Source organism: Felis catus, chromosome D3 (assembly GCF_018350175.1).
Source record: "Felis catus isolate Fca126 chromosome D3, F.catus_Fca126_mat1.0, whole genome shotgun sequence".
Taxonomy (NCBI): domain Eukaryota; kingdom Metazoa; phylum Chordata; class Mammalia; order Carnivora; family Felidae; genus Felis; species Felis catus.
In genome coordinates this window covers 14,377,690-14,403,527 of record NC_058379.1, presented here as the reverse complement: position 1 = coordinate 14,403,527, position 25,838 = coordinate 14,377,690, and the positions used below count along the sequence as shown (strand labels likewise).

The following is a 25,838-nucleotide window of genomic DNA, read 5'->3' as shown; positions in this document are numbered from 1 at the left end:
AGCCGGCTGGGCTGGCTGTCAGCATCCTCTCGCACAGGCTTGGCCTCCTTTTCCCAAGGGAGGGCGCCCTGTCCGTACTGGGAGCCTCGTGGCCTTCCCGTGGGTCTTCTCAGAGAAAAGCAGTTACCTCTCCAAGTCTCTCTGTCTCTCTGTCTGTCTCTCTCTCTCTCTCTCTCTCTGTGTCTCCCCCCTCAGGACTCTACCCCCGTATCATCTCTCCATTATCAGAAGATGGGTTAGACACTTATCAACACGTGTTTTTAAATTGTGATAAAATATACATAATGTGAAAGTTGTTTTTAGGTGTTAGTTAGTTAGTTTAGTTCAGTGGCATTAGGCACATTCAGCCATCACCACCATCAGTCCCCAGAACTGTTTCGTCTTCTCAGATTGAAACACTGTAGCCATTACACGCCAGCTCCTCACCCCCTTTGCCTCTCCAGCCCCTGCCAACCATGATTCCACTCTCTGTCCCTATGATTTGGACTGGTCTACAAGCCTCATGTAAGTGGCCTCATAATGAGATTTGTCCTTTTGTGACTTTCTTATTTCACTTGACCCGGTATCTTGAAGGCTCATCCATGCTGGGTCAGGTGTCAGAATCCCCTTCCTTTTTTTAAGGCTCAGTAATATTCCACTGTGTGGATAGAGCATATTTTGTTTATCTACTCCCCTGTGGGCGAACACTTGGGTGGCTGCTTCTACTTTTCCGCCATTGTGAATAATGCTGATGTGAACGCAGGGGTATAAATATCTTTTTGAGATCTTGCTTTCAGTTCTTTTGGGGTATATATCTAGAGTCGCATTGCTGGGTCACATGGCAATTTTGCATTTAATTTTTTGAGAAACTGCCTTAGCTACGTTCTCCAGTAGCTACAGCACTTACATTTCCACGAGCAGCGTGCCAAGGCTCCAATTTCTGCATACCTTCCACGCATTTTTAGGCCCCTTGGTTACCTTTTAATTCCTCCTCTCAGACAAAGTTCAAGGGCCGAGTGATGACCCTTCGGCCAGCGGAGCTCAGGGAACATGGAATCGGGGAAAGTAAATAATTCGACAAGGAAGAGCAGAGTGGTTCAGCCCGAAGGCATCGGAGTCAGAGATGGTGTAGCTGAAGCCTGCATTTACTGCTCACGGGGCAGATGACTTGAACAAATGACTGTCCTCTGTGAGCCTCAGGTGTCACGTGTCAATGAGGACACTAAGCAGGACCTGCTTCCTGGAGTAGGGAGGACGTGAGGTTGTACCTCTAAAGCATCTAGCCTGGGGCCTCACACGAGATAAGCGCTCTGCGAATGTCACTGAAGACGGGAGGTATTTATCTACTCGGCCACCTGCTTATCACAGAGGCACGGATTGTCTGTTGTGACCTTGGCTTCTCAAGACCTGGTCCTTAACGTGCAAGGGTTCTTAGAAGCAGCTACTCATCTTCAGTGACCTGAGCAGAGATAGGGTTGAGGAAGGAAATCTAACTTATTTTTATTAAAAATTAAAAAAAAATTTTTTTTGTTTAAGAGAGAAACAGAGCACAAGTGGGGAAGGGGCAGAGAGAGAGGGAGACACAGGATCCAAAGCAGGCTCCAAGCTCTGAGCTGTCAGCACAGAGCCTGACCTGGGGCTCAAACCCATGAACTGTGAGATCATAACCCCAGCTGAAGTCAGATGCTCAACTGACTAAGCCACTCAGGTGCCCCTTAAAAAAATTTGTTTATTTATTTTTGAGAGATAGAGCGTGAGCAGGGGAGGGGCAGAGAGAGAGGGAGACACAGGATCTGAAGCAGGCTCCAGGCTCCGAGCTGTCAGCACAGAGACCAAAACAGGGCTCGAACTCTTGAACTGTGAGATCATGACTTGAGCCGAAGTCAGACGCTTAACCGACTGAGCCACCCAGGTGCCCCCGTTCTGTGTAACTTCTTTGCGGTGGCGGTAGGGGGGACTTTGTCTTGGCTCCTTAACTAGACTGTTAGCAGCTTGAGGGCAGATGTCTTGACATATGTTACTCCATGCCCCTGGACATGTTATTCTGCCCTATCTTTCAGTAAATATTTGCTCAGAGAATGAATAGAAGACTGGATACTGCCTCAGTTTCCTTATCTGTAAAATGGGTTCAACAGCAATAGTACCTACCTTACAGGGTGTTTGGGAGAATTAATTAAGAGCACACAGTAAATTCTTTTAAGGACAGTGCCGGGCACATAGGAAACCCTGAGTCAGTGTTATTTTCGAGGGCTTACGGTGCTGTTTGCAATATAATATGGGGCTCCGGGGACTGGGGATGGTTTGTAGATAGGGAGGACTTGAAACACTTGCGAAGTGCCAGGCACATGCTCTTTACGCACATCCCCAGTTTTACTCCTTAGCCTCGGAGACAGGCGCTATTTCCATCCCCAGTGTAGAGACGAGGAAGTGGAGGGTCGGTGCACTTGGAGTGACTCACCGGAGCCCACAGCTTAGTAAGCGGCAGAGCGGCACCTGGCTGCCTCCCGCATCTGGTAGCGGCTCGCCTTCCCCTTCCCCTTTCCTTTCTCAGCCTTCCCCATCTTCCTCTCCCCGCCGCTTCCTGTCCCCCTGCACTGCGAATCCGAATCCGGAATCCCGTTGGCTCAACTAACGCTTTGCCTTGAAGCCACTTGGGGGGGGGGGAGGCTGCGTGAAGTTGCTTCCTGCCTGCCCGAGGCCCGGACCAGTGGTTATTTGCAGGGATTTCTGACGCAGCTGGTCTCCTTTGGCAGAGTAAAGCCCCAAGAGCCTCCGGACGCAGGCAGAGGACTAGTAAACGGTGTCCCTGCTCCCGGAATCACCTGGGACTGAATGCAGTTCGGCAGGAGCCATGACCCTCGTGCATGTGGGTCCCCTTCCGGGGCGAGGTCCCTTTGCGGGTCAGGGGCACCATCCAGCCCACTGTGCCCATTGGCTTAATCAGAATCAACTCATGTGCCTGTTCTCGCTTTTCTCCACATCCTCATTGGCACTTGTTTTCTTCCATTTATTTTATTTTATATTTTATTTTATTTTATTCTATTTATTTTATTTTGTTTTATTTTATTTTATTTTTTTAAATCTTTTTATCACTTTTGAGAGAGAGAGAGTGGGGGGTGGGGGGGGGAGTGGAGAATTCCCCAGCAGGCTCCGCATCCAGAAACCGTGAGGTCATGACCTGAACTGAAAGTGAGTTGGATGCTTAACCAACTGAGCCACCCGGGAACCCCTCTTTTCCATTTTTTTAAAAAATGTATAGCTATCCTAGTGGGTGTGAAGGGTTATGTCTGTGGTTTTCATTTGCATTTCACTAAGGATATGTGACGTCTTTTCGTGGGCTTGTTGGCCACTGTTTGTATATCTTCTTTGAAGAAATGCCCATTCAGGTCTTCTGTACATTAAAAAAAATTTTTTTAATGTTTATTTATTTTTTTGAGAGAGAGAGAGAGAGAGAGCGAGAGCGACAGAGCAGAGTGGGGGGAAGGAGCAGAGAGAGAGGGAGACACAGAATCCGAAGCAGGCTCCAGCCTCTGAGTTGTCAGCACAGAGGCCGACGTGAGGCTTGAACTCATGAACCGCAAGATCACGACCTGAACTGAAGTCGGACACTCAACTGACTAAGCCACCCAGGCACCCCAGGTCTTTTGTGCATTTATGTTCATTGGGTAGTTTGTCTGTTTCACATTCATCATCTCTCCTTCCCTTGAACTCCACCAGCCTGATCGTCACGGTGACATCTGCAGAGGGGAATAAGTACAGACTCTGGGTAGAATGCCACCTCTGTGGGCCCTTGGGCAAGCCGCTTCCATTCTCTGTGCCTCATTTTCCTAGTCTGTACAATGGGGACATGGTCCTTTACCTCCCACATTGGAGGAAGATTAGACCTCTGAAGATTGGAGGTCATGTAGGAGACATGTGTCCTTGCGTTCAGCATGGGGAGGCCCCCAGGAGACAGTAAAGCTTCTTAGTAGCTTGGTTTTTTTCCTCCTGCTTCTCAGTTTTATCTGTGGTTCATGGCTTGGCCCGTGACGCATCCTGCCTTCCTGGATGCTTTTGGGTCCACAAGAGATCTGGTGTGGACCCGAGAGCGTGAGGGAGACAGCCTCACAGCATGGGGATTCTGCACCCCAGCAAACAAGGGGCAGGCAAGGGCCTCCTGGAACCTCAATGTGATGGCTGTGTCTGCATCCAGCATGGCCTTTGGTGGGCAGCCGTCTGTCTCTGTCAACCTGCGGTACCTCTCTGATGCATAATGCATCTTGATGCTGAAGTCACGCCGAAGGCAGTTAGCACCGGGAGGGCAGGCATATTCAGGGGCAAGACGGGAGCCTCCTGTCCAGCTCCCCAGGTCCCTGTGGCTCAAGGTGAGGACCAGTGACTCGGTGTCCACTGCCGTAGTCTTTCTTTGCAGGCAGTAGGACTCCAGGTTGTATCATCTCCCAACGACTGAAAGGCTGCCTTTGACGTTGCTCCTCCGGTCCACCGGTGGAGACACCAGTTGCCCTTGATTCCCATGAAACAGTGTCCCAAAGTGCAGCAGTTTTCTTTCTGTTCTAAAAACCCACTTGCACAGCGTCGCGTTTTTCCTCCCATGCCCTCAAGAATACAGCCCTGATTTCTTTTGAAAGCCTTCTGCAGCATCACCGAGCCATGTCAGGTCCTCCCCGGAGCCCTGTTCCTATTTTCGCGAGAAGGTTTGCAGCTTTTCCTCCGAATCAGAATCTGTTTGCCTGTGGTTGGAAAACACTGCGTGGCATTTCGAGATGTGGTTTCCTTGGAGATGGGAACATCTGCCCCGCAGATCTGGGAACCTGCACGACCACAGACCAGCTTTCGTGCCTGGCGGGATCTAGAAAACAGATCTCTAGGTGCAGAGCAGAAGCCATCAGCCCTCTTTTTCTTTTTTAAGCCTGCCAAGTGCCACAGAATGAGGCCCCTTTGATGCGATAATGTGAGAATGAGAACTGATTTTTTTTTTTTGAGATCACTGCCGTTTAATTAACCTGTGTGCTGGCAGCAATTAGTTCAAGATGCTTAAATAAGTAACACACAGCCAAATTCTCTTTATACATGCTTGTGTCAAAAGCATAAGGTAATAGATGGATTGTGAGTTTTCCAGGTTAGCAGGGAGAGATGAACAAAACTGCCATGACCCTGCCCTCTTGAAGTTGGTAGTCTAGATCAGGGATCAGAAACGAGGGCCCGTGGGCCAGGTGTGGCCCCTTGCCTGTTTTGCAAATCAAGTTTTATTGGAACACAGCCTTCCTTCTTCCCTTCCCTCCCTCCCTCCTTCCTGCTTCTCTCCATTCATTCTTCTCTCTCTCCTTCTTGCCTTCCTTCCAAGTTACACACACATTACACTGATGGTAGGCATTTTATTGTAAAAGGATCACACATAGTCAAATGTGGAAGTTTCCCCAACGCCCTTCCTCCCACTGTTCTTCTCAGTGGAAACCCTTCTGGTTCTTTTTCTGTGGCCTCGTGGAACAAGAAAAGAGGCAGAACTGAAATAAAAGCATTTACGTGAGGTCTTAGAATTGCAATTTGGGGAGCAAGGGATTCAGGTAGCAACCCCATTTGTGTCCCACTAGGGAACACGAGTCAGGGGTTTTTAAAGGCAGCAAGGAATGCTTGGATGCATTGTTTACAAAGAATTTTGATTCGTGTTGGTGGCAGAAAACTAATTTTGGCTGAACATAATTGGTTGCTAAGGCTTCCACTGAGCGAAGTCTCTTACTGTAGCAAGTTGCAAGTTGTAGCCGAGTCCTTGGACTACTTGCCATTTGGTCCAGTTCACAAGTTCACGGTTCTGCCTGATGATGATGGACCTACGACCCACCTTCTTAATGGCCTCCTGGCTTCGTGTTAAAACCCCTTGCCATTACTGACTCCCATTTATGTCACCTTCCACACCTTAGATACATCATGTGAATATATAGGAAGTACATCCAAACATTTTGTAAGTATATTTATACATATTTATGCTTACGTATTTATATAAATGAGATCATACTATATGTGTTGCCTGGCAGTTTTCTTCACAAGTCCGTGTGTTGTAGAGTTTTACGTGTCTGCTTGTGGAGAGCAGGAGCTGGCAAACCATGGCCCTTGGGCCAAAGCTGGCCCGCCCCTTGTTTTTGTAAATAAAGTTTTATTGAGCCGTAGCCACGCCCACATGTTTATATATTGCCTGGGATGGCTTTGTGCTTCAGTGGCAGAACTGAGTAGTTGTGGTGGAGACTGTACAGACTACAAAGTCCACAGTGTTGACCATCTGGCTTTTTTTCAGAAGTTTGCGGTCTCCAGCCGTTGAACCACCTCATTCTTTTTAACGACTGCATCATATTCTAAAGTATGGATCCATCGTGTTTTATTCAATCCCTCCCTTTTTAAGATGTCTCCCGCCTTGCTCTCTCTACATATTCCTCTGGGGACCTGCTAGGTGGGACTGGCTCTGGGGCGCCTGGGATTATCATAAACACTACACACTTCTCTGATGCAGAGCGGGGTGGAGCTTGGGTTTCCAGAGCTGGGGGCGGTGATGGATTTCACAGCATATGTGGTCGTGTGCCTGTGGCTGTTTCAGAGAATATCCTTTGCTGCTACATTTCCTTTCTCCTTCTGGCATGCTCCAGCCCTGATTTAGCCTAAGCGCTCAGCCCTGATATCTGGTTTGTGGGGACCCCGAGGAGAGGCTAGCAAAGGGAGGGGTATTTTGTTCCAGAGCATCAGTCTGTGCCAGAGCCCCTGGTAACAGTGCAGGCAGGCGTCATGCATGTAGACTTGCCGAACAGAGCAGTGGTTCTCAGGAGTGGGGAGGCATTTCTGGGGAGCTCGTTAAAGTGCAGATGTCAGGTCCCTGCCCCCAAAGGATTTGAGAGGCTCTGGGGCTGAGGGTACTTAGTCTGACCTAGAGAAAAATTGAGCTGTAGACTTTTTGAAAGAGAAATTCAGCTTTAGTGGCCTCGGTGGCCTCAAGGCTGCATTAGGGGTCTTTGGTTGCAAGCCGGTTGGTTTAAGCAGAGAATGAATTTCTGTGGAAGATTCCGGGGTAACTCTTGGGAGAGACAGGAAAGTTCAGAAAGGAGCAGGATCCAGAACATCCTAGGGAGTCCAGGTAGCAGGGGTGGCTTGACAAGCTTTGCGGGGAGCCACCAGGAGACGAACTGAGCGTCAGAGACGTTTTCCATCATTGTGAACGCCGGTCAGGATTCCTGTTCTTCAGACAGAGTCTGACTGGTCTGACTTGGCACCTGGTGGCTTGGGGATGGTAACCTCTGTCCCTTGGTCGATTCCCCTAACAAGACTGTGCTCAGAGGAGAGAAAATTCCCTCAAAGGGAGGGGGGTGAATGCTGGACGGTCGAATAACCCACTGCAAAGAAACAGGACAGGTCATTGGCCAAGACATTAAATACACGAGCCCTTGGGGCAGGGAGAAGCACCGGGATTAGAAGGGCGAGTAACAGTTCCCAACGGGGCCCCTCCCCTGTATTACTTCATCCCAAATGAACAAATTTTGCATCATAACAAGTCACTGCTGGACGCGAAAGTTGAAAGCAGGTCAAAGGCCTTGGTTTGTAAAAGAAAAAAAAAAACCCACTGATTTCAGGCAATAATTCTTCAAACTCCTATGGAAAAAAGAGTTTCAGACTTACTTCTTGGAGTCACTGTAGGACAGTCACGAATGACTTATTGGAAATTCCACACTGCTGGGATCACGCTAGCTGAAGTTTTTGTTCAGCTCATGCTGACTCATTTGCCCCCCGCAGCAGCTAGGGGCAGACGGAGGGTCTGGAGAGGTTGTACCCCACTGGATAAACAAGAAGGCTGAAAACCTCACAGATTCTGACCCGCCCAAGGTCACACGCTCTAAGTCTGGAGGAGAGGGAGTCGCATCGCAGAATCGTCACAGCGAAGATGGATGAGATTTGGGGGCTGGTCTGCTCTAGGCCCTCATTTTACAAGGAAGGAAGCCGAGATCACGGCGGCTTAAGCGGCTGGCCCGGAGCCCCCAGCTGAGCCCTGGTATGGCGCGTCCTTCCCGAGCCATCAGCAGCTGCTGTCGTCTGTGTGTCAGGCTGTGATGGAAGCATTTCAGCGCGGATCTCCTAGAACAACCAGGTTGAACTCTGGGCCTCTTCAGGCCTGTCCATAAAGACTCACTGTCAGTTCGCTTTCCTCGGGGTAAAGGAAGCGCCTTTGAAGTATTCCGTAGGTGGCGAAATACTCAGTTCCCCTGAATAAATATTTCTAGCCGACTCCAGCTTGCCGAGAGAGAAGGCCCTTTGCTGGCTCAACACTTGAGCAGACAGTTGTGAATTCTGCATTTGCTTAGGATGCTGACCCTGGATGACTTTATATGGAGATGGCTGGGGCGTTGAGGATCCAAATGACAGCATGCTTCCTTGCCGAAGTGTCCCAAGCAAATCCAGGTCCTACGGAGGCTGCCGTATGTTTTAGGACTCAGAGCATTGGGGTCAGACAGAACCAAGTTCAGTTCCTGGCTCTGCCTTTTAGATGCTGTGTGACCTTGGGTAAGTTGCTTAGCCTTTCTGACTCTCTGTTTCTTCACCTGGAGATGATCCCCATCTTAAAACATAAAAGGAGCTAATGCATAGAAAATGCTTAGCACATGACCAGGTACAAAGTAAGGGCTCAATGAACGGCAGCTATCACGATCGGAACCAAGATTATACCTAGATTAGAGAATCCTTGTTCTATTTATTTTTTTAATGTTTATTCATTTTTGAGAGGCAGAGATAGAGCGCAAGTAAGGGAGGAACAGAGAGAAAGGAGACACGGAATCTGAAGCCAGCTCCAGGCTCCTAGCTGTCCGCACAGAGCCCGATGTTGGGCTCGAACCCACAAACCGTGAGATCATGACCTGCGCCGAAGTCGGATGCCCAACCAGCTGAGCCACCCAGGCGCCCCGAGGATCCTTGCTTTAGCCAAGAGGGGAAACCAGCATCAAAACCCCCCGTGACTTGCTACGTGACAACAGAGCCAGGTCAGGAGCTCAGTCTCCTGCTTTCCTCATCCAGTCATCTTATCAACCCAACACATGGCCTCCCTCGGGGTCACTCAGTAGGGCGGGTGTTACGGGCAGAGGGTAGTGGTGCTGCTGACTCACCCTTCCTGGCCCCTCCCCTCTCAGTCTCCTTTAGGGTTTCTGATTTTAGGGGATGTTTATGAGTCCAGCGACTCCCTGCCCATGGGGAGGCCGAGCAAAGGGGGCAGAAGCCAATGTTGGTCACCACTTATTGGGCTGATGGAAGCTGCCCATGTCCCCCTGGCCCCAGGGAGACAGCAAGAGCAGACCTCTCTGCCAATTTGTCTCGGAAATTGTCTTTCTTCAGGCAAGGGGAGGGGGAAGGGAGCCTAAAAGAAAACATCCAGCCACATGCTTCTGAAATCTCTGCCCAAAATCAGTCATCCTTTTTAATAATGAGGGCTGTCAGAGCCCTGGTTCAGTCGGAAATGATGGCCTGTGTAAATATTTGGTCTGTAACTGATTTATGGGTTGGGGAACAAAAAAATAAGATTAGTCGCTAATCACAGGGATGCAGGAAAATCAACGGGCCTGGAAGGCAGAATTGAGGTTGGCTGTCTGGGTGAGCTCAGATGGGGTTAGGGGGAGGCTGGGCCAGGCTGTGCAGTGGTATTCACTTGGAGAGGGGGCTGCGGGCTTCTGGATTATTCCATCATGATGGGCAGAGAGAGGCAGCATTGTCCATGGGCAGGTCAAGAACTGGGTGGGACCAGCTTTGTGGCAAGACGCCCGGTTTGCAAGCCCAAGACTGGCTCTTGCCAGCGAGCCCTCAAGTCAGCCACCCAAACAACCCTAAGCGTGCACAGACATCCCTGTAAGATGGGAAAATATGCAGTCAGCCGTTATAGTGGAATTAATAGAGCAATTTGGAACAGGCTTTGAAGTCGGTGAAATCTGTATTCGCACCCCAGGCCTTCATGGAGTTGTGACCTGGGTACTTGATAGAGAACACCGGTTACCTCAACTGCAAACGGGAGGTTATCCTTGCTCCTACCCCAGATGAGATAGCACGTCCCAGGCAGGTCACCTGCTCCCAGCGTCTCGGCCAGACGCATCTTGTGCTGACATCAGCGGTCCTGCGATTACTGGCATTCACAGCCCCAGGTGGGCTGATACAGGCGCTTCACCTTCCCTGCAGGTGGACTCCCACTCCCGCCTCAGCCACTGGAGGCAGCACACGCCTCCTATTAGCCCCGATAGCATGGAGGCAAAGCGGATGCATGGGAGGGCCACCCTCTCCCCAACTCACCTCCTCCAGAAGCCCGCCAGCGTTCACGTGCCGGTGCGATGGAAGCACACGGACTTTTCATGCATTCGTTTACTTAAGTCAACTCCCGCTGTGTGCTGGGTCCTGTCGTGGACTCTGGGGACCCGCAGGGAGCAAGTTGCACAGGATCCCTCCGTGGGTGGGAGGGACTCACGCTCATCGAATCATCAGAAAAACGAGGGTGTACTCCAGAATGTGGCCAGACCTTGAAGAAACGTAGAGGGGCCATGGCAGGACCCGGTCTAACCCAGGAGAGGTCGGGATGAGGAAAGGAAAGACCCCGGGTGGTGGGACTAGCAGCTCTCGGGGTGAGCCACATGATGGGGAATGGGATTCAGGGGTTGCTTTGGGTGGTTTGCTTTACTTTTCCTGACTTTGAGGTAAGTCCAGACCCTACTAGAACAGGGCTAGCGGGCTGGAGCCCGCGGGCCAAATTCAGCCCACTGCCTATTTCTGTAGGTAGTTTTGTTGGAACAAGCCACATCCGTTCATCCACACGTGGTCTCAGACTGACTGCATGCTGCGTCGGCAGGACTGAGGCGTTGTGACGGAGAACGTAGGACTTGCAGAGGCCTTTTACAGAAAAGAATTCACCAACCTCTGCACTAGAATATCTTTCCTTTCCTCTCTCATTCCTTCTTCCTCTCTTGTACTCGTCCTGGCTCTGAAGAAGTGAAGTGGTGTCTTAGTGTGTGTGTATACACACACACACACACACACGTGCACACACACGCACACGCGCGCGCGCACACACACACACACACACACACGCTCTTTTCCCAATCAGGTCTCGGTAGAAGATCTGTTTGATATTGAGAACTGATCTGTTACTGAGCAAGGTTTAACCTTAAAAAAAAAAAGACATGGGGCACCTGGGTGGCTCAGTCGGTTAAGCATCCGACTTCGACTCAGGTCATGATCTCATGGCTTGTGAGTTCGAGCCCCGCATCGGGCTCTGTGCTGACGGCTCAGAGCCTGGACCCTGCTTCGGATTCTGTGTCTCCCTCTCTCTCTGCCACTCATGTTCTGTCTCTCTCTCTCAAAAATAAATATTAAAAAAAATAAAATACTGTGTATCTATTTTTAAGAAAACAGTTTTTAGGTATGTATGTGTATATATAACATGCTTAACCACATGCTATAATATATAAATGTATATATAAATATATATTACACTATACTGCATATTATACTATTATATGGTATATATATATAAATTTGTACACATAAATATAATATATACTACATTATATATTATACATGGATATATAAATTTACATACGTATATGTAGTACTCATACTGTGATATAGTGTATTATATATATTATGTACATGTATTATATGCCATGTACTATAAATATGTAAGTTAATATATAATACATATTATATATACAATGACACACATATACATATGTTTAATTTCTAGGAATCTATAAACAACCACATTTTTATATCTGTCAACTAAATCTGAGATACCAATTACTAAGTGACTGATAGAAGCCATTTAGGAAACAAAATCCATCTCAAATTTGATCTTCAATTTAAAACTTATTGAAAAAATAATGAAACATCATTGAAATATTAAATAATGTTTGACCACATTATTCCATGTTTGTTCCCCTGTCTTCTAGAGTTTTTTTTAATAAAACAAAGAGAAAAATTCGAGCCAAAAATACTGTATGCCATTTTACAGTTATGTTTTTTTAATTATTATCAAAGAATACTCTTGTTGCTAAGTTCAAATGGCTACTAAGTTCAAAGCCTCAAAGTAACAAAGTACCTACTCCCCAAATCACCCTGCCTCCCCTCCGCCAGCCTGCCCACCCCCTCTTGTAAATTCTTCCAGGAAATGTTCCTCTACATGGGAGACTGTCCAGCTAAGACCGGGCATTCACACGGCACAACTGATTTAGGAGATGTCAGAGGTCTCTTTCTCTCACCCCGCCACACTCTTGGCTGGCAAGTCCCAGAAGAGCTGTGTTCCAGATGCTTCCCTTTCCTCCCCCTCTGATGCCCAGACCTCGGTCCGTGCCATCATCATCTTTTGCCTGGGTGACTGCCACAGCCTCCCCTCGGGATCCCGTAATCCCATTCTTGCCCACCCCACAGTCAACTCTCTACACACTGACAGAGTGGTCTTCCCAGAACAGAATTAGGTTTTGTCCTCTTCCTTCTTAAAACCTGCTGGCAGGTGCCCATTGCTCTCAAATAAACCCCACCTCCCTACAGTGGCAAGCACTCACGTGGCACCCACCGATCGCAGTGATCTGGCCCCATGGCCCCTGCTTGTGCCTTCTGCCTCTCTACTCCTTGCTCACAACGAGTTGACCTGCCCTGGCCTTGGACTCCCCAGCATCGACTTTGTCTCACTGCCTGGTCCCCTCTCCCTCAAGATCTTTGCATTCTGGCTTCTTTTTGACCTTCAGTTCTCAGCCTAAATACCGTGTCCCCAGGAAGGCCTTTGGAAACCTTGTTGTAGCCTTCCCTCTTTCAGGAATGTTTCATGTCTGCTCAGTCTGGTCATCGCTGAATCCCAGTGATGGGCAGCCTCCCTCCTCAGTCCGTGTGGTCCACAGACCATCGTGTGTTTCCCCTGAGGAAAGACGTCCAGGGTAAAGAGGAATTCTTTGATCCTCTTCATGGATGCTTGTCCATTTTCTCTTGATTTTGAGCCTGACTTTCACGTCATCTTTGCCCATAAAGAGCCTCAGTCTGTCTAGAGGGAAGGAGGCATCTTGGCCAGGGACCAGTGCAGGAAAGAGGATTTACCTAGCAGGTGCCACACACTCTCTCAGACACTCCAAGTACGTTATTTCATTAGATCTGCATACGATCTTGTGAAATAGAGGAATTATTATGCATTTTTACAGGTGAGGACATTAAGGTTCAGAGAGGTTAAATGACTTCTTGAAGGTCACACAGCTAGTAAGAGGGAGAGGTCTAGGTCCTGCATTACTATTATACATTTTTCTAACTGTAGGAAAATACTTAGAGCATAAAATTTACCATTTTAACCAGTTTATTTTATTTATTTTTTTGTAACTTTAAAAAATGTTTATTTCTTTTTGAGAGAGAGAGAGACAGAGCATGAGCAGGGGAGGGGCAGAGAGAGAGAGAGAGAGAGAGAGAGAGAGAGAGAGAGAGAGGGGGAGGGAGACACAGAATCTGAAGCAGGCTCCAGGCTCTGAGCTATCAGCACAGAGCCTGACGTGGGGCTCGAACCCATGAACTGCGAGTTCATGACCTGAGCTGAAGTCGGACGCTTAACCAACTGAGCCACCCAGGCACCCCATTTTAACCAGTTTAAACTGTACAGTTCAGCTGGATCACCACCGTCCAGCTCTAGAACTTCCTCGTCACCCCAAGCGGAAACCCCAAGCCCATTAACCAGTTACTTTTTTTTTTTTTTAATTTTTTTTTCCAACGTTTTTATTTATTTTTGGGACAGAGAGAGACAGAGCATGAACGGGGGAGGGGCAGAGAGAGAGGGAGACACAGAACCGGAAACAGGCTCCAGGCTCCGAGCCATCAGCCCAGAGCCCGACGCGGGGCTCGAACTCACAGACCGCGAGATCGTGACCTGGCTGAAGTCGGACGCTTAACTGACTGTGCCACCCAGGCGCCCCTAACCAGTTACTTTTTAAGTCCCCCTCCTGCCCCCTGGACGACCACTAATCTGCTTTCTGTCTCTGTGGATTTGCCTTTTCTGGAGATTTCATATACATGGAGTCATAACGTGTGGTCTTTGGTGTGCATGTGTGTTGCACTAGCTAATGTTTTTGAGGTTTCCCCACAATGTAGCGCGAATCAGTACTTTGTAATACTGGATCATCTTCCTTCGCATGGGTCGACCACAACTTGAATGTTTATCCATTCATTTGTTGATGGACTTTTGGGTGGTTTATACCTTCTGACTCTTGTGAATGATGGTGCTCTAAACATCGTGCACAGTTTTTTGTTTGAACATCTGGTTTCGGTTCTCCGGGGTCTGTGTCTAGGAGTGGAATTGCCCCATCATATGGTGTTCTTCCCACAGTGGCTGCCCCTCTGGACAATCCCACCAGCAAGGTGCAAGGATTCTGGTTTCTTCATATTCTAGGGCACCTGGTGGCTCAGTCGATTAAGTGTCTGACTTTGGCTCGGGTCGTGATCTCACGGTTTGTGGATTCAAGCCCCACGTCGGGGTCTGCACTGACAGCTTGGAGCCTGGAGCCTGCTTCAGATTCTGTGTCTTTCTCTCTCTCTCTGCCCCTCCCCCTGCTACCCACCCCCCCCCCCCGCCTCAAAAATAAATGAATAAACATTAGAGAATTTTAAAAAATCAACTCTTCTAGCCTCTCCAGCATTGATTAATTTGGCCTGTTCTCGAACATCATGTAAATAGAATCATCATGGAGTCGTACAATACAAGCGTTTCTGTGGGTGGTCTTCTTTGCCCGACACTCTATCATTGAGATTCAGCCACGTTATAGTATAAGCTGTAGTTTTATCTTTTTCATTGCCATGCGGTGATCAATTGTATGAGCATACTGTACTTTGTCCTTTCTGTTATTGATGGACACGGAGACTGTTTCCAGTGTTTGGCCACATGAATATTGTTGCCATGGGCATTCTTTTGTGGACGTGGGCACTCATTTTGGTTGGGTGCATACCCAGGGGGTAAATCTTTTGCTTAGAGGGTATGTTCACTTTAGTTGATAGGTTTTCAAAATGGTTGTACCACGTTACAGTTTTACCAGAATTGGTGGGGGGGGGGGAGGGGGGAGGGGGGCGGTGGGGGGAGGGGACTTCTGGTTGCTCTCTATCCTGGCCCACTTTTGGTACCGCAAACTCTCTCTTCAGCCATTCTGGCGGGACCCGTTCTGGAATGTACTTCACATGCTTTCCAATCAATGTCTCTTCCTCTCCCTCTTCTCTGCCCCTTTCTCCTTTCTCCTGTTTCACCTGCTTTTTCTTCTTAGTACATTTTACATAAAGCTGTCTACCAGGAAATCATTGCTGTGAGATTATGCAGTTGATGTGCAAGTTCATTTTTAAAATTTTAACTGTTAAAAGACAAAAATTTCACTCTTGCCTCGTCTGAAGGCATTTCATATTCATCCACACCTGGGGAAATGCAGCTTACGGTGTTTGATGGACTTACTCATGCTTCCTTTTACCGGGTGCTCTCGTAGATCAATGTCATGCTTGGGGTGTGTTTGAGCCAGAAATGAGGGTTGTAGTCTGTGGTCAAGAGCATGTGCTACCAAACATTCTCCTGGTGTTAGACTTACAGGCCTTTGCTTTTCCAAACTCTCTCCTTCCCTGGGCTCTGTGCACCGCCCCACCCCCTTCCCACCCAAGAACTTGGTGCTATTATTTGGTTTTGAAAAGGGTCTTGCTGGGGCACCTGGGTGGCTCAGTCGGTTAAGCATCCGACTTCGGCTCAGGTCATGATCTCACAGTCTGTGAGTTTGAGCCCCGAGTCAGGCTCTGAGCTGACAGCTCGGAGCCTGGAGCCTGTTTCAGATTCTGTGTCTCCCTCTCTCTCTCTGACCCTCCCCCATTCATGCTCTGTCTCTCTCTGTCTCAAAAATAAATAAAGGTTAAAAAAATTTTTTTTTTTTTAAAAAAGAAAAGGGTCTTTGCCTGGAGGCCTCATTTTTGGGTAATCAGATCATGTCAGCTGCAGACGACTTAAATGGCCCCATCTGGGAAGAAGGGACAGCTCGTGCAGCCCCGTGTAAGACCAGCGGGCATTGTTTTCCTCTCTGGGAAAACGGTTATGGGCAAGTGCTTTGCTGCACAGAGCGGGGTGTGAGAATGTGTGCTGTGCCTGTCCCCCGGCCATGCTTGCGAGGAGCTCGTCCGCCCCCAGCTCGCTCATTTCCTACCAACTGGCCGAGCCGGATGCTCCAGACGCCGTTAATGAGACGCCGACGTTTGTAGCTGGGTGAAGGCATCCGAGTTCAAGCGGACACAACCCCACATTCAAGGAAGTGAGGGTAAAGAGACCACACTTGGCTCCCATCAAACTTTGGGAATAGAAGGTAGTGCAGAGGCACCTGGGGGGCTCTGTCGGTTGGGCGCCCGACTCTTGATTTCGGCTCAGGTCACGATCCCAGAGCTGTAGGATCAAGCCCCTGCGTCGGGCTCTGTGCTGAGTGTGGAGCCTGCTTGGGATTCTCCCTCCCTCACTCGCTGCCCCTCTCCCCTGCTTGCGTGCTCTCTCCAATATTAAAAAAAAAAAAAATTAAAACTACCCAAAGCTATCTACACATTCAGTGCAATCCCAATCAAAATTGCACCAGCATTCTTCTCGAAACCGGAACAAGCAATCCTAAAATTCATATGGAACCACAAAAGGCCCCGAATAGCCAAAGTAATTTTGAAGAAGAAGACCAAAGCAGGAGGCATCACAATCCCAGACTTTTGCCTCTACTACAAAGCTGTCATCATCAACACAGCATGGTATTGGCACAAAAACAGACACATAGACCAATGGAATAGGATAGAAACCCCAGAACTAGACCCACAAACGTATGGCCAACTAGTCTTTGACAAAGCAGGAAAGAATATCCAATGGAAAAAAAAATTTTTAAAAGTGGACAGACTAATCATCAGTTTGGGACCCCCTCCGTGATCTTTGCAGCCAAGGCTCTGAGGTACTGGCTGACCAGTGGGCACTGATCAAGAGCCTTTGGAGTACAGGGCTGCCTGCCGGACCTAGGCCAGGGGTGGCACAAGAAATCAGGTGTGCCTCTGCCCTCAAGGAGCCCACAGCTGGAGTTAATGGAGAAGATGCTGGCAGCGCAGGGCTCCTGGCTTGTAGATCGAAACCGGGCTGCATTCCTTTAGAATCCTTCCAAGACAGAAGCTGCCAGGTTGTCTTTGCTCGAGTTGAGGCACGTGAGCTTGGGTGAGAGTCCATAGGCCTGGCTTCTGGTCTTAGCTCTGCAACTGTGGGTTGCCTGCTTTGTGTTAGGTGCTAGGCGACAGATCCATCCCGTGTTTGGTGGGCACAAACTGGGGGGGAGACGCACATCCACTCAGTAACCGCCTAAGCAGCAGCAGAATTGCAACCGGGATGCACTGTGTGAAGGAAAAGCATTTAGTGCTAGGAGCACATGTGACCTGGAGATCTGACTAGTTCTGAGGGTTGAGGACTGTGTCTCTAAGGAAGGGATGCCCAAAGTGGATCTCCACTGGCAGGATGGTCCAGAGGGTGATCCCTGAGGGTCTCTTGAAGTTTTTTGTAAGGAAACCTTTGGAAGTTTTTACGCATGGGGGTGGGGGTGGGGGCACGGAGGAGTGACATGTTACAGTGCGGGCTCTTTAAAACCTCGCTTCGGTGCCTGGGTGGAGAATAGATTATAAAGAATCAAAAGTGGGATGGGATTATTCAACCATGGGAAGGAATGAAGTTTTGATACATTGTTACCACATGGATGAATCTCAGAAACGTTAGGTTCAGTGAAAGAAGCCAGACGCAGAAATTCACATCTTGTGTAAATCCATTTATACGAAATACCCTGAATCGACAAATCTAAAGGGACAGGAAGCAGGTCGGTAGTTGTCGTGGGCTGGAGGGCAGGGAGCGGAGAGAAACTGCTTAGTGGGTACAGGGTTTTGTATGGGGGCGATGACACTATTTTGGAACTGGATAGGGATGGTTGTTGCACAACATTGTGAATGTGCTTTATGCCACCAGATTGCTCACTTTAAAGTGGTTACTATATATGATGTGAATTTCGCCTCAATATAAATAAAAGGTAAAGACCATAAAAAATAAAAAAAAAAAAAAGCAGTGGGATTGAGGGTCTGATTCCGACACAGCAGCAGCAGCTGAGTTGAGGGAGGAGAGTGGCTTGGCCCAGAGCTGTGTGGCCGCAGATGGAGACTAATGAACCAATTCGAAGAGGTAGAGTTTTCTCAGGATCTTTTCGTTTAGATAGTCCATGCAAATTAGGCTCCAGGAAGGTCAGAAGAACTTTGCTCGATTCCAGCGCTGGAATGAATAATCCTTTGCGGTACCTGGTGAAACCAGTGCATTTTCCCTAAGCACAGATTATGGCCCCTGAGCTGAATGAGACGTGCAGCTTCAGCTCCACCCGGCTCTGGGGCTGCTGTCAGGACAGCCTGCCATGTCAGGGAGCTCCGACTTGCCTGCCTGTGTAGACAGCAGCATGGTCCACCCGGGGCTCATACGGCCCCAAAGGATGGAGCTGCCCTCGCTGATGCTTTGTGCCATCCCATTTTGCTGCTTTCCCCCAAACTGGCCCCGAGTCCAGGGAAGACATTTATGCAATAGGTTTCTGATATCCTGAGATCTTGGAGAGGATGTTCTTTTTAATTACACCTGCAGGATATGCTGCAAAATATGCACTGAATCTTACACAGTCACAGTCATTGGACACAGTCATTTGTGTCTGTTTTCTCCTCTGAGTGCGCTGGGTAATGAGGGCAAATGGTAAAGGTGAGTCCCATATTCTGTCCATGAAGGCTTCCTCGGTGGGCGGGAAGTGATATGTGATTTCCTTCCACCTACTTCGATCAAGAAGCCATTCATTCTCCACGTTCTCTTTCTCCTCCCCTCTCTTCCTCCTGTCTGTCTTTCCATCCTCCCATCCTCTCTTCCTTCATTACATCCAACTTTCCATCCATCTATAAGCCTTTGTTCTTTTCATCCATCCACCTGTTCATTCATCCATCCATCCATCCATCCATCCATCCATCCATCCACCAATCCATCCATCCATCCACGCATCCATCCATCCATCCATCCATCCATCCATCCATCCATCCATCCATCCACGCATCCATCCATCCATCCACCCATCCGTCCATCCATCCATCCATCCATCCGTCCATCCATCCATCCATCTATCCACCTATCCACCCATCCACCCATCCACCCATCCACCCATCCACCCATCCATCCATCCACGCATCCATCCACCCATCCACCCATCCACCCATCCATCCATCCACGCATCCATCCACCCATCCATCCATCCATCCACCCATCCTTCTTACATCCCTTCCTTCCTTTCATCTATCCATCTCTTCATCCATCCATCCATCCATCCACCTTTTTATCCATCCATCTACCCAACTAACATTTATTTATATATACCCCTTCTCTGCTCCATCTGTGGCCCTGAGTTGGTAAAGCAAATTGACTCTCTGCAGTCACTGAACTACTGTTAAACTTGGGCTTAGACTTGGTTCTCCTTATACAAGGGATCTGGCTTGTCATTTGGTGGCCCAGTGCCTCAAGGCTCCTGTCAGTGTTTTGGAACTAATGATGGGATCTCTTGCCAGAGGATATGACTGCATCCTATTCACCTGCCAAGAGTAGCGGTGGGCTACTGCTGTAGCCAGAGTTGCTGGATGTTTCAGGTGAAAAACACGGCTTGGCTTCAACTTTTGGCTTCTTCAAGGTTAATTCCATGCTATATAGACACCCAGTTTAACATGGTCACAGTGAGGTTCCCAACAGGTAACCTCGCTCTGTGCAGGGCCCTGTGCCAAGCACGTCATCTCGTCGAATTGTCACGACATCCTTCTTAGGTAGGTGCTATTGATTTCCCCATTGTCCAGGTAGGGAAACTGAGGCACAAAGAGAGGAGATCACTTTCCTGAGGTCACGATCAGGACCTGAGCCCCGGTCTCACTGATCCCGAAGCTTGCTGAGTTTAACTCCAAAATTAGATTGCCTCGGTGTAGATACCTACTCTGTGAATCTCCCCCATTTGGAGACTCTTGTGGAATGAAATGCCTTGTTTCCCTCTCGGGCAGGGAGAGCCAGCTAACATGTGCTGCTGTAACAGGAAGTACTTTCCTGGGCCTTGCTTCAGACCCCCAGGGAGATAATAAGTGGGGCTGCCAGCCCAACGCAGTGAGGGAGAGACTTTGCAGGCGCACTTAGATTCCTTAAAGCTGATGAGCAGCAGACCTCCTGGAGAGGGTGACTTTTAGGCTGCCCGTGTGTGGGAGGCCTCCAGCCTTTAATTAAGGCACCTTCCTGGGCTCTCCACCTACAAACAGAGAAAATTTGCAAGGAGGGTTCACTTTGGCCACAAGATGGCGCCCAACTCTGGGCCCGACCTGAATGGGGCCGTGGTGGGGGGTGGGGGGAAGGGGAAGGATGGGGGTGGGGGGAGGGCAGAGTGGTTCGTTCTGGATGCTGTGCCAAATCACACCCTCTTAAACTGCTCCTTGGGAGGGGGGAGAATTTTCCAAACCAACCCCAGAGGTTCATTCCATTCAGCTGGTGCCGAGCCAGGGTCTGAGAGATCCAGCAACGAAAACGACAGGGTCCCTGCCTTCAAGGAATTAGAAGGCAGCATGCTCAGTGCCAGTCATAATCCAGATTGGTCATTTCATAAGCTTTTAATGAGTACCTACTGTGTGCCAGGTTCTGTGCTAGTTGCCAAGGACAGAGAAACAAACAGTACAGAGTCATTGCCCTCAAAGACCCACAGTTCACTTGGGAGACAGACACTAAAAGAACAAATTTGGGAAAATAGGCAAGTACAGCCACAGGGATACATACAGAATATCGTAGAAGAATGGAAGAGGAACACCCGACCCAGGCAAGAAGGGAAGGGGAGTATCAGGGAAGGCTTCCTGGAGGAGAGGACACCAGAGCGGAGTCAGAGAAGACAGATGGGGATTAGCCAGGCAGGGACGGGGAGGGTATTCTGGGCAGTGCGGACAGCACCAGCCAAGGGTGACAGGGGAGAAACAGCACCCAGCTGGTGACTGGAGCTCAGTGAAGTCTGGATAGGACAGCATCAGAGCCAGGTCAACATGGGAGGTGGACATTGGTACCAGCTGAACGACATGGGGGCCGCCCCCTCTCAGTTCGTGTGCAGTGACGGACACATTGCCCTCTCGTCTGCTTCTGTCTCCCTTTCAGAGCCAAGAAGAAAAGCAAGCCCTTGAACCTCAAGATTCACAGCAGCGTGGGCAGCTGCGAGAACATTCCGTCTCAGCAGCGCTCGCCGCTCCTGTCGGAGCGCTCTCTCCGCTCTTTCTTTGTGGGACATGCACCTTTCCTGCCCTCCACCCCTCCTGTCCACACCGAGGCCAACTTCTCTGCAAGTAAGTCACCCGCCCGCCCCGCCGGGGCTGCTGAACCCTCTTGTCTGCCAGGTGTATGCTCCCCGTTCTGAGAAGATGCTCGTAAGATGCTTGGAACGCGAGGCTCATCTCCCTCCCACCTGCACCGTTCACGCCCCTTGGGATGGTTTGAAGGGAAGGGGCGTAATTAGCACTTGGGAGGTTGACTGGCTGTTGTCATCGGTCCCCCTGTTCCTACTCTTTCTGTCTGCAGGTGTGGAGGGATAACAGAGGGAAGCAAGCATGCAGGGCATTAAAGGAGACATCAGCTTTTTCTCTCTGCTTCTCTGCTGCCCGGTCACAGGATTTCTCTTGGGTCACTGCGGATAAGGCATCTATGATTGAATTTTGTAATTTTTTTTTTTTCCTCCCGCTCGGGTCAACATGTATAACCCTTCATCTCAAAGACGTATTTGGGTTCAAACTAGGCTGAGCATGGCCTGGGGTGTTTTACATTCTGCTCCCACGAATTTCTGCCGGAGACAAAATGGTTATTACTCGGAGTGGAAATGGAACTTTCTGGTGATCAAGGGTGGAGGTTTCAGAAGGCGTTTAATCTTCTCTGCCCAGAGGCCCGTTTTGCTGAACAGGCACAGATGTAGTCAGAGGGGAGCCCCTGAAAAAAGCCCAGCCAGTCCTCCAGCCAAGACATCAACTTTTATTGGCCGGGAGCTGAGGAGGAGGAGAGGGCTGCCAGAGTGCGAGGGAAATAAGCCCCCGGCCCCCAGCACAACCACAGGGTGATCGTGTTGCTGGTCTGATAAATGAGCAGCAGTGTTTACTGAGTGCCTGTGCGTCCTTATCACCCACGTGCCTGACCTCATTTAGTTCTCGCGACAAGCCATGGTGCAGACGAGTTATTCCCATTGTACAGATGAGGAAACTGAGGCTCAGGGGCCTCAAAGAACTTGGCGAAAGCCACACAGCTATTGAGTAGTGGAGCCAGGGTTTGAACCTGGTTCCTTCTCGCTCCAGAGCGGATACGCTTCACCATCACACACGATTTGATCCGGGATCCCCCAGATACTCAGCGGGGGGCCTTTCTCTAAACGTGGGGTTCTATCCTTTACCTTTGCCAGAAGGGTTTTCGGACTTTTTTTAGGGGGGCTATGAACCCTGTGAGAATTTCACGCAATCTGTTGTTTCTCTCCCTGGAAAACGGCACATGTAACCTCCAACACAGTGTCTTGAGGTCAAGACTTAACACAGTCAACGTAGCACCGCTAGATGGTAGGCCTGGGCAGAACGGTGAGCTCAGTTTACCGTCTGCACATGTGCATCATGCGTCCGCCGCAGGAATCCACTGAGGGTCCAGAGCCAGAAGAGGCCCGTGTGGACGTCAGTTAGAAGTTCCAGAACCTGGCTTATTTCAGTGCCCAGGGGGAGCAGGCCCTGAATCAGGCAAACTAAAATAGCACCCATGACACATATCAACGCCAGAAGGCCAATTTATTAATTTGTCGAGAGAAATCACGGTCAGAGAGACCGTAAATGCTCCATGGGGGTGAGCCTGTGTGCAGTCAGAGGGTGGCTTGGGAGCTCAGACGAGGAAAAGGGGGTGATGACGTATCAAATGTGTCCTAGCAACAGGGTGAGAGGCCCTGGAGGGAGGCGCCTGGGTGCCAGTCCCAGCTCCGTTTCCTTTTTTTTTAATTTTTTTTTTAACGTTTATTTATTTTTGAGACAGAGACAGAGCATGAACAAGGGAGGGGCAGAGAGACAGGGAGACACAGAATCGGAAGCAGGCTCCAGGCTCTGAGCCATCAGCCCAGAGCCCGACGCGGGGCCCGAACTCATAGACCGCGAGATCGTGACCTGAGCTGAAGTCGGAGGCTCAACCGACTGAGTCACCCAGGCGCCCCAGCTCTGTTTCCTTTTGAGCAGCGTGCCTGACCTCAAGCAGGGCAGAGCCTTTCTGAGCCTCAGTGTCTCCGTCTGTGAAATGGAAATAATAATAGATTCCCCAGATCAGCTGCTGCATGTCAGGTCATCTGCACGGTGCCTGGCACACAGTAAGTGCTTGATAAGTGGTAGCTCTCATCATGATGTTTGTTAGCTCCTTTTTCCAGGCAGTGTTGACATCCTCTGGCTTGATGGTTAATCTGAGGGCTGTGGGTAAATGCCTTTCAGTTTCTCCCCCCACTTCCCTATGGCCCTAAGAGTGCTTGGAATTTACCTTGGCATGACGCCGGGTGGTTGCATCTGTCTCCGGGCATCGCCATCCCACGAGTGATGTTAGCATGGCCATCTCTCGGGGTTTGACCACAACTCTGCACTTGAGTTCTTTCCAGAATAGAAACATCTTCAGCGTGCTCAAATAACCACAGACTTGCACATTTAGATCCCTCCTCTCCTGCTGGAAAGTTTTGTGAGGATTCCCCATGACTCCCAACTTTTCATGCCTGCCCTGGTCTCCACGTGAGAAGACAGATTTCTCTCCTCTGTGGGCACGAGCAAAGTCCCTAATTAAAATCAGCCCTTAGCACCGAGACCCTAGAAGCACAGTTGCCTGTTTGGACAGTCCTGGTCCTTGTATGCAGAGAGGTCACCCTCTGATCTTCCATAAAGGAAGAAAGTAGCATCTGAGTCTCAGCAGGAGAAGGAGTATGTAACTCAAATATTAGCTGGAATCCCATGGACCGGTCCCATTTCCACTGATGCTAACACATGACAGAGACAGGCAGCCTGGTGGAACAGGCTCCAGGTTAGGAAACACAGTCTCTAGGATGCCACCGAGTGCTCGTGCGACCTCTGTCCCTCCCTGGTTAAGGCTCACCACACGCTTTGAGGCAGGCATTATAATTCCCATTCTGTAGATAAGGAAACAGAGGCTCAGAAGGGTGAATGGTCTTGCCCATGTCATAGGTTTTGAATCCAGATCCAACCTAAGCCTGTATCCCTGCACTTTGGTAAAGCAAATTCCTCTCTCTGTCTGGGTCTCAGATTCCCCAGTTGTACAACAAAAGACTCCGTAAGGGTCCATTCCAGAGCTTAGAAACTCTGTGTTTCTAAGGCTTACCCAGTGAGCTTTTCCTGGGCAAATCTTTTGACTCACAATGCTGGTTTGGGGACTCTGGGCTGGGGCGGTTGAGAGGACACGTTGGTCAGGCACTGGTGCCCCCGGGCTTGTAATAGTCCTGTTCTCCTCCTACTGTGAACTTCAGAAAAGACCTCTCTGCCTTTGGGCCCCAGTGCCAGCCCAACCCCCCTCTGACCCAGCAGAGGGAGCCCCTAGAGCTGCGTCTTGTCACTGTCCGTTCTGTCTGTGGCCGCACGGTGAAGATGACCGTGAAGATGGTGATCCGCCATCTTGTCACCCCTACTGGTGATGCCTGGGGACAGCGTTAGGCAGATCTGGCCGTAGAGTGGCCGAGACCCAGACCCTCAGAGTGCCCAGCTTCCTCCCGTGGCCTGCGAGGAGGACTTCACCTCCTTGGGGCTTACCCTCCATTTCTGGTTTGGGAGTGACGAGCAGGGGGAGGGAGGGGAACGGCAGGAGCCCCAGCTTGCAGAGGAACCTTTCTCGAAGGCTGACTATGGACAAAACACGAGTTATTAAGCCCTGCTGCTCAACGTGGAAGATGGTGACTCAGGAGTGAATCTACTTCCCGAAGGAGTAGAGAGCAGTGGACTTACCTCTCCGTCCTTGCGGCGTTTATTCGGCATTTCATTTGGGCATGCCATGTTGCCCAGATGGTGTCTGATCGGATGCCCTCCACCCATGGACCAGTTTTGGTCCAACAAGCTGGGTGCTGCTGGCTCCTTGTAGGGTATCTCTGATTCGGGCCGAACTGGGTCAGGCTGCTGCTCTCATCCCCAATAAAGCATCTTCTTCAGAATGAAACAATACCGGCTAGATGGGAAGGAGTAATCACTCATCATCGTTCATTACCGGCTGGTGGAAGTGACTTGGGGAGTATAGCCACTAAGTGGTTGCTGACATATTGTTGGGCAAATCACCGAACCCCCAGTGTCTGTTTCGACCTGGCAAGGATGTAGTGAGGACAAAATGAGGAATGAGTATAGATTTCCCAGCGCAGTCGGGGTGGGGGAGTGCTTAGAGCACTGAGTCTCCACAAAGGGTAGCTTTGGCAGCTATCGGGGCTCGTTAGATGATGGCATGACTTGTAACAATGATGGAAATGGTGATGATAATAGCAATTGGCATTTATTGTGTGTTGACAGTGGTACAGGCAGCTTCAATTCAGGCAAAGCAGTTTACTTGTACTGTTTCGCCTGAGCCCCACAGTGCTCCATCAGGTAGTTTCTCTTCTTATCCCCATTTTGCAGATGAAGAAACTGAGGCTGAGAGCATTTGAGTAGCTGGCCCAAGATCACAGGGGCAAGCAGGAAGTGGAGTTTGCACCCATTCTGAATGCCTCGTTCTGTAATGCAGAGGAAATGCGGTTGTGACGCCCTTCGCCGAGACCTGTTTG

At 49.6% G+C, this 25,838-nt stretch overlaps 1 protein-coding gene across 5 annotated transcripts in view; it reads left to right on the top strand.

Annotated features, from left to right (window-relative positions):
- The window catches only part of KSR2 (kinase suppressor of ras 2), a 434,084-nt gene that overhangs the window by 233,221 nt on the left and 175,025 nt on the right, over nt 1–25,838 (top strand). For all 5 annotated transcript variants that reach the window (XM_045042232.1, XM_045042231.1, XM_045042233.1 and 2 more), the window contains exon 5: nt 21,200–21,384. In XM_045042232.1, coding sequence (XP_044898167.1) covers nt 21,200–21,384 — 185 coding nt within the window. The remainder of the gene's footprint in view (nt 1–21,199; nt 21,385–25,838) is intronic.